At 43.8% G+C, this 11,195-nt stretch overlaps 1 protein-coding gene across 1 annotated transcript in view; it reads right to left on the bottom strand.

The window, feature by feature from the left end:
* The window catches only part of brms1 (BRMS1 transcriptional repressor and anoikis regulator), a gene marked incomplete at both ends in the record, with an annotated part of 18,487 nt that extends 11,373 nt beyond the window's left edge, over positions 1 to 7,114 (bottom strand). Inside the window, 4 exons of the mRNA XM_080742305.1 lie at positions 123 to 250; positions 1,748 to 1,838; positions 5,101 to 5,254; positions 6,935 to 7,114. Of these exons, the coding sequence (XP_080598431.1) occupies positions 123 to 250; positions 1,748 to 1,838; positions 5,101 to 5,254; positions 6,935 to 7,114 (553 nt within the window). The remainder of the gene's footprint in view (positions 1 to 122; positions 251 to 1,747; positions 1,839 to 5,100; positions 5,255 to 6,934) is intronic.
* Between the last annotated feature and the right edge of the window lie 4,081 nt (positions 7,115 to 11,195).

The raw sequence follows: 11,195 nt of genomic DNA, 5'->3' as shown, positions 1-11,195 counted from the left end.
TGTGTGTGTGTGTGTGTGTGTGTGTGTGTGTGTGTGTGTGTGTGTGTGTGTGTGTGTGTGTGTGTGTGTACGTGCGTGCGTGCGTGCGTGTGTGCGTGCGTGCGTGCGTGCGTGCATGTTACCTGCCACCTGTATGCGTAGCCTCATGCTGTTCTGCAGAGATTCCAGAGGCTCTCTGTATTCTCCTGCTCTTCCTGTCAGAACCTCATCCAGCTTCTCCTTCACCTGACTCACTCTCTCTCTGAACAGCCTGCAACGGACCAATCACTGTTAACCAACCTGTAAGGACCAATCATTATTAACCAATATGCGACGGACCAATCATTAAACACCCTGTATGGCAGTGTTTCTCAACCTTTTTTCTGCATGGGCACTCTTTTCATGTCCCAAGAATCCATGGGCACAACAACATAATACGGGGGTGTAAATATCTCTGGGCGGACGCGTCGATTCAGGTCGGACATAATGTTGATATAAATGGTAAATGGTGCATTTATATAGCACTTTTATCCAAGGCGCTTTACATAGATTGTGCATTACATTCACCCATTCACACACACATTCATACACCGGTGGCAGAGGAAACCATGCAAGGCACCAACCTGCTCACTGGGAGCAATGTGGGGTTCAGAGTCTTGCTCAAGGACTCTTCGACATTAACTCTGGGGGAGCCCGGATTCGAACTGGGAACCCTTTCCGGAACCCTTCGTGCTCTAATAACGGTTTCTCTACCCCTGAGCTATGCCTACTTTAAGGTAAACTCTAAAGTAAACATGTTGTTGTGATGAAGGGAGCTCACAGCTTATAGACCTACTTTGTCGTCACGGCGTGTTCCGTGCCAAAAGCGTCTGATCTACAAGCTCTCAACTTACTGTCATGTTTCAGGACTAAACGCCTCGCATCTGCGACGTGTTGTGGAGCAGCGCAACGCAGTGTGAGCTTGCAGATCGGCTATTTTCCAGACGGAGAAACTTGCAGAATGAGTGTGCTGTGCAGCGAGTCACTGCAGTCAGACCAGACGTTACCATTTATATTATTTCATAATCAACATACTATTTAATGGGATATTCCACTTTCAACAGGGAGCAGTGGTAGGGCCTCTCTCCACATACAAACCCATTGTAACTTCAAACTCCATTTTAACCATGATAGATTCATTAAAAACACACATTATTTTTTTCTGGTGACTCATTTTACCTTCCTAATACGTGAGCAGGCTGTGTTTCTTCGGGAATCCTTATCACGTTCCTGGACGTGTTAGGCAGCCCAAGTGTTAAGACTAAACCCATAGCACTACTGTAACACTACTTCCCTCAATGACCACACATGAAGCTAGAGAGCATGTTTAGGTTTTAGGTTTTTTACTGATTAGGTGCGTGGTCTACCTATGTTATTGTTTTTCTAGATTGATATTCCTATGCATTTGTTGCATTGTTGTTAATGTACTGACATATTAGCTTGATTATTATATTGATGTATTACCTGCTTAGGCTAGGGCTCCACCAAAATGACGGCGTCGTGCCGGCGTTGGACGGCGTCAAAAAATGAACCGGGGCGAATTTGAGCGTCCGACGTGGACGCTGACGTCGGCAGTGGAGCACCCTTCATTGATTAAAACGGGAGCGTTCCCAACGTTGACGTTGACACGACGCTCGACAGGCCCAGTGGAGCCGGGGGGTTATTGTAAATCGCTTTGGATTAAAAGCGTCTGCTAAATGACTAAAATGTAAACTGTATCCCCTCTTACTTGTCTTTCAGGTGGTGGAACTGTTTCTCCAGGTCTATCATCTCCTCAAGACACTCTCCTCTTCTCCTCTCACAGTCCTCATCGTCCATCTCTGGAGAGAGAGAGAGAGAGAGAGAGAGAGAGAGAGAGAGAGAGAGAGAGAGATTATGAACTTAAATTATGAAATTATGAACTTAATGTGCAACATTGTTTTCTCTCTCAACTGTAAACAAACCAACATAAAGTTTAAGTGTATAGAGGATATCTGCACATTTCTAAAGTGACAATTTAAGGACTTTTTTAATACCTCTAAAATGGCAAAATAAACGTTGGCCAATTTGTCAAATATTAGAGGCAGAAATTGTGAAATGTGCGAGGCGTTGTGAGCATGTAGATCTGCTATTTTCACAATAGAACCGTGTTACACAAAATGTAATTCCGCAACTCTTAGTGCTCATCAGGGTGTGTGAGGGGGGGGGGTCCCCAGTTGAAATATGATTATTTGGGGGGTCATGGCCTGAAACACAGTATTTCATGTCAGAGACCCTCAGATTGATCATGGATTTAGTTGCGGACCCCCATGTGTGTCAGGGTGGAGACACAACGGGCCCCGAACCACGGTTTGGGAAACTGCAATATATAGAGGCAGAACATGACTTGTGTCCTTTCAAATGAGTCCATGGTTTATGTGAGGAGTCACACTGACCTCTACTGGTCACATTGATGTACTGTTTTTATCACTAATACCAATGCAGTGTGAGGACAACCAACACAACTAAGTGTTAATCTTATGTACCCTGGTTACACAAGAGGTGATTTTATGCAGGTTTAAGTCATAGACTGTAGAAAAATATGGACAAAGCGAAGCCATTGGTCTCTATGCTGCGAAAATGAAGTTTTTTTTGTCCCTTGTATGGGTGTCGCCATCATTGTTTGAATGGTACCTCAGGAATCATAAGGAATGCTATTGGCTGCCAACGGTCACGTGCAACCGCAGGGATACATGGGAGAAATGTGGTCGGAGCCTCCCGAAATAAAGCACACGAAGAAGAACACAGCCGGCTGGTATCAGTTTAGTTGGCCACGCCCACCGCAACTTTATCATCAATTTTAACATAAATGGGACCATATTTGCACAAAACGCATATCATGGTGATTGAAAGGGAGTTTTTCACTAGCGACAGGAACCATAAAGTATTTATGAAAATGTTTATTAAGGTTAGAAAATCAAAGGGGAAAACGAATGGGGTCCAATGTAGACACATTCTTTTTGGTACCTCGCAGGGGGAAAACAGCGCAACTAGCAGCCAAACATAGGAAGTTTTAGTTCCGTATTGGATTCGTTTTAAATTCGGCGGAACTATGTCCCTGGTTTAAGTCAGATGTACAAAGTTCTTGTTTTAACGTTCACAATGCCACTCAGAATTACATTCAACCACTTACTCTATGCTTAGCTAAACACACCTGATTTGCACTGTACTCGATGAGTTCTTTTTGAGCGGTGGTCACACCGTCTCCATAGCGTGGCCGTGTGTGTATCCGTGTATGTATGTATGTATGTATGTGTGTCTGTATGTAGCCTCTGGTGTAGCCTCAGTACCCCTGGGTGACCAGAGAGGTGCTGTTGAGTCTAGCCTGCCCTGAGCATCAACTGCAATAGCAGTGGTGGCACGCACACACACACACACACACACACACACACACACACACACACACACACACACACACACACACACACACACACACACACACACACACACACACACACACACACACACACACACACACACACACACACACACACACACACACACACACACACACACACACACACACACACACACCACCGCTCACTTCAAACTTGGGTTTGATTTTTCCATCTACGATCAACTCTCTTCAACAAAAATAGCATCTACAAGCTCACAACGCGTCACGCTGGGATGCAAGTGGTTAAGATCAATTTACCAATAGTTATGAAAAAGAATACCTAAAAATAATAATGCACAATGTTGGTGCATTACATTCATACAGCGATGGCGGAGGAAACCATGCAAGGCATGCTCATCGGGAGCAGTTAGAGCAGTGTTTCTCAGCCTTTTTTCTGCGTGGGCACACTTTTCATGTCCCAAGAATCCATGGGCACACCAACATAATACGGGGGTGTAAATATCGTCACTGTTAGGAAGAAACCTTGTATCTCCCAAGTTTCAAATGTGTATGTTTCTTCGCAAAGTAAAGCCTTGCTTCATCATACAAGGCTGTCGCACAACAGTAGTGAAAACGGCAGATCTACAAGCACACAACGCCTCGCACCGCGAGGCGTTGTGTGCTTGTAGATCGGCTGTTTTCACTAATTTAATCATTTTTTTTAAATGATAAATACAATACTGGCTTTCAAGCAGTTTCAAGGGGCACACTTGAGCCTTCTCAGGGGCACACCAAAGGTCCCCAGGCACAGTGGTTGAGAAACACTGATTTAGGTTAGGTCCTTTTAGATAAGTATCTTCTGAGTAGGGCTGTCACAATTATTACATAATAGTCTAATCGTGATTTTTTTTTAAATAATCGTGATTATTTTTCATAATGGTCATAATCGTTTCCATGTTGAAAAATGTTTTTTTTTTCCCCTTTGGAAATAGCAGATCTACAAGCTCACAACGCGTCGCATCGCGACGCGTTGTGAGCTTGTAGATCGGCTATTTCCACTTGTATCAATGTTCTTTTTTAAGCATAAAGTTGTCAAATATGTCAGTCATGTCTTTGTATATTTAGGTTATGCGTCATATCTGCCATGTGCAACTTCAAAGCCTAAAAGCCAAACAGAATTGTAATTGTCAACGACAGAAACACAATTAAATCATTAATCGCAATTATTTGAGTGACAAATAATCGTCATGTAAAATGTCATAATCGTGACAGCCCTACTTCTGAGGTTCTGTTGTATTCTATTGCTAGTCTGGCCATTTCAAATACTCTGATCTTGAAATTATAACTGCTTTTTTAGTAGCGTTTTGATGACTTTGTCATCCATGCCGCGGCCATCGATACACATCCACCTTATTGTTTTTTTTATTATTATTATTTTTGCAGATCTGCACTGATCTCAGAAACAGACCATATGGAATCCTCAAGACTGAAATCAGTCCCCAGGACTGATAACTTTATAATAGATACAAGCATTCCTCTGTCAATCAAGATGCCTAATCAAGGTGCTAGAAGACATAACTATGATTGACTAGATGCACTCTTATCACAGGGTGGGTGCAATATTTCGATATTGCATTTTTTTTTTATATATTTCCCATTCTTAATATGTACTGCATGCAGCTTTGGCTCTACAAATAAAAGACAACCTAAAGCTTAAATCTTACTACCTGAACTCTCCTCCTCCTCTTCTTCTTCATCATCCTCTTCCTCTTCCTCCTCCTCCTCCTCCTCTTCATCAGTCTCCTCCAGCTCGGTGTCTTCTCTCTCCTCCATGCTCTCCTCCATCAGCGTCTCCTCCCCTCCTCCTCCAGAGCAGGCATTCTGTTGGAAACAAGGGCTTAAGGTTCATTCTAGGGTTACAACGTACTTTACTTGCACACCGATAACACCGTTAAATAAAAAGAAAACGCATCCGCTGCTCTGCTCTGAGCGCAGTAGCGATGTGACGTTCGCCAACGATTCCGCTCTTTTGAACAGCTCTTTTAAATGAACGATGGGATTCGGTTCTCAATCGCGGGAGGCCGGGAGCCGTTCCTTGAGTGGGAGTATCGAGAATCAGAATTCAGAATCAACGGATCATCCACGGGGCGAGGCACAGCCCATCAGACTGCATGATGTCTCCTCCCCACTCGCAGGGCACGTTCCAGGAGACTAGTTGTGGCTTTATAATGTCACAGCGTGCAGTAGGCGGAAAAACAACGATTAGCCAAACAAGAAAAACGCAGGGCTGTTGTAACACTAACAGTGTTGTTGCTTTTTTACAAAGCTGAATTTTTAATATGGTGGGATGGTTGTTGTTGTTGTAGCTTGAGGTAGCATTGGCTGCTACTGAGTGCTCACAAGACGACAAGACACGCAACGGTGGTTGAAACGGTGTTACCGATAACCGCGGTGTTGACACGGACGATATTTTCGGTGTTAAAAATCTCATACCGTTGCAACCCTAGTTCATTCCCACCAGATGCGATAAAGATAACGATAAGACAACGATATGTCGGCGTTCACATCAATTATGAGGGCTTTATCGTTGTGGAGTGGACTCTGCATTCCACTTCAATGGAGAACTATATATTTTATTATCATTATCGCACGCAGTGGAAAAGTAGCCTCGCACGGCCATCCCCAGCTACGTCATCACCAATGTGCTTCCTTTCTCAGTCTGGTGTCCCTCCCATCGAGTCTCTTTATGAGAACTTACGTTCTAATTTCCAATCAAATGGCTGCATTTGGAGCGACCCGCCTCACACCGCTCCTGATTGGTCAAGCGGCTGCTACAGCTCTAACATTTTGAAAACAAACATGGCGGCCCCCATACCCGACGCGAGTTCACAAATCGCACATACAAGCTGTATTAAGCTTGTATTTTCCCCCTGGGAGAGTCTGGCTGTTGCGAGGCTGGTGGAAAAGGGCCTTTAACCTCAGACAAATTGCAACAGAAACTCTTTTAACTTTTTTTTTTTTTTATAGTTAAAGCATATAATAATGGTTAAAGTTGGGCCTGACATTTCCTCATTTTAGGGGCGTGGCCAGTGGCCACTTGGCCTTTGGTGTTGTCCAATTTTTGAGGGCACAAAGGTCAAATGACAGGACAGGAAGGCCATCACATAAAACACGATTTTGGTCAATTGAATGAGCAATGAAGCGTAAGTGAATGGTGGTAGCCGTTGTGTTAAGGCCACTGTGGCCTCAGGTCATGCCATTGGTTTGAGGGGCACAAGGCCAAACTGAGGGGCAACGACGGTCATGGCCTTCATGAAATTCCTGCTATGGTTACAAGTGGTCACAGTCAGTGGTGTGATATGGATTTGGAAGTGTGGGTCCTCTAAATTCATGACGTCAGGGTTAGGGTTCATGACGTCATGCGCACACGCTGTTTTTATTGTTAAGTGTGTGTTTAGTGTGTGCATATGAGGCGTGCGTGCGTGCGTGCGTGCGTGCGTGCGTGCGTGCGTGCAGCAAAATAAGTGTGGGCTCATTAATTCTCATTAATTCCTCCCATACCTGCTCTCCTCCTGCAGTGTGCGTGTCTTCCTCCGGGTGGCGCTGCTCCTCCTCCTCCTCCTGCAGCTCTCCGTTGGTGTTCACCTCCTCCATGGTGGGAGGCTGTGCACCTCCTTCCCCCCCTCCCCCTCCCCCTCCCTGCGCCTCCTCTGTCTGCGAAGAGGAGGGCTGCACCGGCATGGCTGCAGGGGCGCGCACGCACACACACACACACACACACACACACACACACACACACACACACACACACACACACACACACACACACACACACACACACACACACACACACACACACACACACACACACACACACACACACACACACACACACACACACGCACAATGTCTGTTAAGTTGTAATACAACATAATTGATTGATTGATTTGGTAGACTTTAAAGGGCCAGTTCACCTCTGGGACAACCCGATCTTATTTTATTGTTGTTTGGGACAAGAGCAACACTCTGAACATGATAAAAACACTGTGGGCAAAACCAGCATTGCATTGTATTGGTGGTGTTGGTCCACTCCACTGTGTTTTATCAAGTTCAGAATCAACACAGCCAACTACCTGGGGAATTTAGAGCACTTTGTGCTTCTATAGGTTGACAAGCTTTATGGAGATGATGATTTCCTTTAGCCAGAAGCACTTGGCACTTGCCGACAGAGCCAAAACTACAGTAACTGGTGTAGTAACCATGGTATTACTAGCCTTAACTGACCAGCAAACTGTCCTGAACTGAAACCCACAGAGAATCTGTGTTGTGATGTCAAGAGGAAGATGAGAGACACCAGACTCAACCACACAGATGAACTTAAGGCATCAATCAATCAAACCTGGGCTTCTATAACACCTCAGCAGTACCACAGGCTTGACCACCTTCATGCCATTATAACTATAATATAAATATATTTATAATATAAACCTGGGCTTCCATAACACCTCAGCAGTACCACAGGCTGACCACCTTCATGCCATTATAACTATAATATAAATATATTTATAATATAAACCTGGGCTTCCATAACACCTCAGCAGTACCACAGACTGACCACCTTCATGCCATTATAACTATAATATAAATATATTTATAATATAAACCTGGGCTTCCATAACACCTCAGCAGTACCACAGGCTGACCACCTTCATGCCATTATAACTATAATATAAATATATTTATAATATAAACCTGGGCTTCCATAACACCTCAGCAGTACCACAGGCTGACCACCTTCATGCCATTATAACTATAATATAAATATATTTATAATATAAACCTGGGCTTCCATAACACCTCAGCAGTACCACAGACTGACCACCTTCATGCCACGCCCCATCGATGAAGACATTTGTTCAAAAGTATTCCATACCAAGTACTGAGTGCATAAATGAACACAACCTTTCAGAAGTTTGACATTTCTGTATTATAAATCCTTCTTTTGAGTGGTTGTGTGGAATATTCTAATATTTTGAGACATGGATTTTTGATTTTCATGAGTTGTATGCCATAAAAATCTAAATTTAAACTAAAAAAGCCTTTGAGTATTTCACTGCATGCAGAACGAATCTAATATATATGAAAGTTTAAAACAATGTATTATATTACAGAAGAAAATGAACTTTTACACAATATTCTAATTTTATGAGAAGGATCTGTAACCAAATATCATAATAACAATAAAAATCAAACCTCGGTTCGAAGTGGAGCGGTGAATCTGAGCAGCTATACCCTGTGTGTGTTGCTAAATGCCTAAACTGTAAACTGTAAAATGTGCCTGTGAGTGAGTGGTGAGTGTGCCTGGCCTGCACAAAACAGCGCCCCTCCTTTAACTAGTGTGTTGTGTGTGGCCACTCAAGGTATTGCCAGGCTACGGACACGGCCAGCCACCCAGCCACCCACCCAGGGACATACCCACGGACATACCTGTCTATTGGGAGCGCTTTCACCGCTCCAAAAAAAACACAGTTCCTTCATAGGACTGCTCTCTAGGCACTCGACAGACAGACAGACAGACAGACAGACAGACAGACAGACAGACAGACAGACGCCAGCCACATACAGTAGGTTCCGTGACGTCATCGACTCACAAGGCAAGGCGAACGAGAGGGCAACGATGTCTGTCTGTCTGTCTGTCTGTCTGTCTGTCTGTCTGTCTGTCTGTCTGTCTGTCTGTCTGTCTGTGTCTCTCTCTCTCTTTCTGGTGTATAGCCTAATCTAGTGAGTAACAATATCGATGCGTTACACCAGAAATAAAGGGCTTATAAAAGCGTGTGTTTGCCTATGATAACAGAGCCGATAGGAACAGGAATAGTTAAAGTCACGTTCGCCGAAACATTTCTGTGTCGGCAGTTTGGTCAAGTGCAACATTGCAGAAGCCAGGCAAAAGAAGAACGCACGCGCACACAAGGAGCGCGCGTCTGACACACACACACACACACACACACACACACACACACACACACACACACAGTAGGAAGTGGACAGTCTGTCTTGTCTTGGCTACATTGTTGCACGTTTCACACGCTTCAGATCTAGTTTGGTTGACATAAACATAATCCGAGGCTTGAACCGTCCATCCTATTATCCTGTTACGCACTTTACGCACCGCGTTAAAACAATAGCCTAGAAGACGAGATCTCAATGTCTTGTCGGCTATTAGCGCGCGTAAAAAGCCCACCCGGCGTACACTACAGTACAGTTAACTAACTTAACCACCCTGCTGTCTGTCTGTATGCAGGATCCACGGATTAACGGCTGAACATCCAACAACACCAGTGTTTATTATTAAATATTACCGTTTCCCCTACGGGAGACTTTGCGTAAACAGCGCGCAGTGTCCACTCACCTTGGCACGCAGCGTTCCGCTTTACGCGCAGCTTTTACGCACGGATACAAAGATGATAAAAGTCCAGTTACAGTCAAATAAAAGATGATTTTTTATTCCATATCAGAAAGTCTACTTCCTCCTCCGTTCAGTTCCACTCTTTGCCGGACTCGGCTGTCTTTGAGCGAGCAGCCAATCGGCGTTGAGATCCAGACGATGACGCTCGCCCCCTTGGGCCAATGGGAACGTCGATGTGGGCTCGCTCGGTGGGGATGCTCTCGTCCAATCATGATCCGAGGCTGATGGTTTGGGGGGGCCGGGCGGCCAATCAGATGGCTTTTAGGAGGTTAAGAGCACCGTTTCCCAAACTGTGGGTCGCGGACCCGTTTGTTGGTCGCGGACACATTTTCTATGGGTCCCTTTATGTTTTGCTTTCTACATTGTTTTTTTATTTTTTTATATAATGTCAAAGCATTCCCCAAAAAGCAAAACATTTCATCAATTAAAAAAATAAATTCCACGATTTATTTTCAGTAAATTTCACGAGTGAATTCCATAAATGAGAAAACAAAATGTTTAAGAACTAGTTAAACTATTTTCACTAGTTTGTGTCCCAGGAAAATGCGGGTCTTGGGAGAGTTGAGGCATTAAATTGTGAGAATAGCAGAGGCGTTGTGAGCATGTGTAGATCTGCTATTTTCACAATTTCTGCCTCTAATATTTGACAATTTGGTCAATGTTTAATTAGTCATTTTAGAGGTATTCGTGAGGGAAAAAAGCACATTAAATTAATCATCTGGGGACCCCCAAAATAATGTGGGGACCCCCCTGGTTGAGAACAGCTGTTTTAGAGGAGGCTAGGGAGGCTGCAGCCTTGCGTCATTAACAGTATATTACTGTAATATAGTTAGACCTGTGCTATAACCGTTTCATATTGTATTATTATTGGTCTGCTGCTTACTGTATACATGGTCTCTACACCTTTTATTATTTTTAAGAAAATGCAAATAGTGAACATTTGCTTTTGCAGATCTAACATTGCGAGCGTGTATCGATTGTCTATTAAATAGACAAGTTCATCCGTTCAGAAGTCATTTTACAAATGTCCAGAAGGTGGCGTCAGATCCCCTTGAGATTGACTGACTGGGGAAGTCTGTTTGTATACAGTAGCGTATAGCAGTGTTCAGTAACTAACAGACTGTTATGAGTAAATGTACGCAAAATGTAACTGAGTAAAAGTATGAAAGTAGTGGCATCAAAATGTACTTAACAGTACAAAATGTTTGAAAATAGCAGATCTACAAGCTCACAACACGACCCAATGCGACGCATTGAGAGCTTGTAGATTGGCTATTTTCAAACAGCCTAGGTATAAAACATGGCTAAAATGGTTAATGTATGTTAAAAAAAATGTGTAACTTATATCTGAAAAGT

Source organism: Nannobrachium achirus, assembly GCF_963921795.1.
Source record: "Nannobrachium achirus genome assembly, chromosome: 14".
Lineage (NCBI taxonomy): Eukaryota > Metazoa > Chordata > Actinopteri > Myctophiformes > Myctophidae > Nannobrachium > Nannobrachium achirus.
Note: the sequence above shows the minus strand (reverse complement) of the source record. Positions and strands in the feature narration are given on the sequence as shown.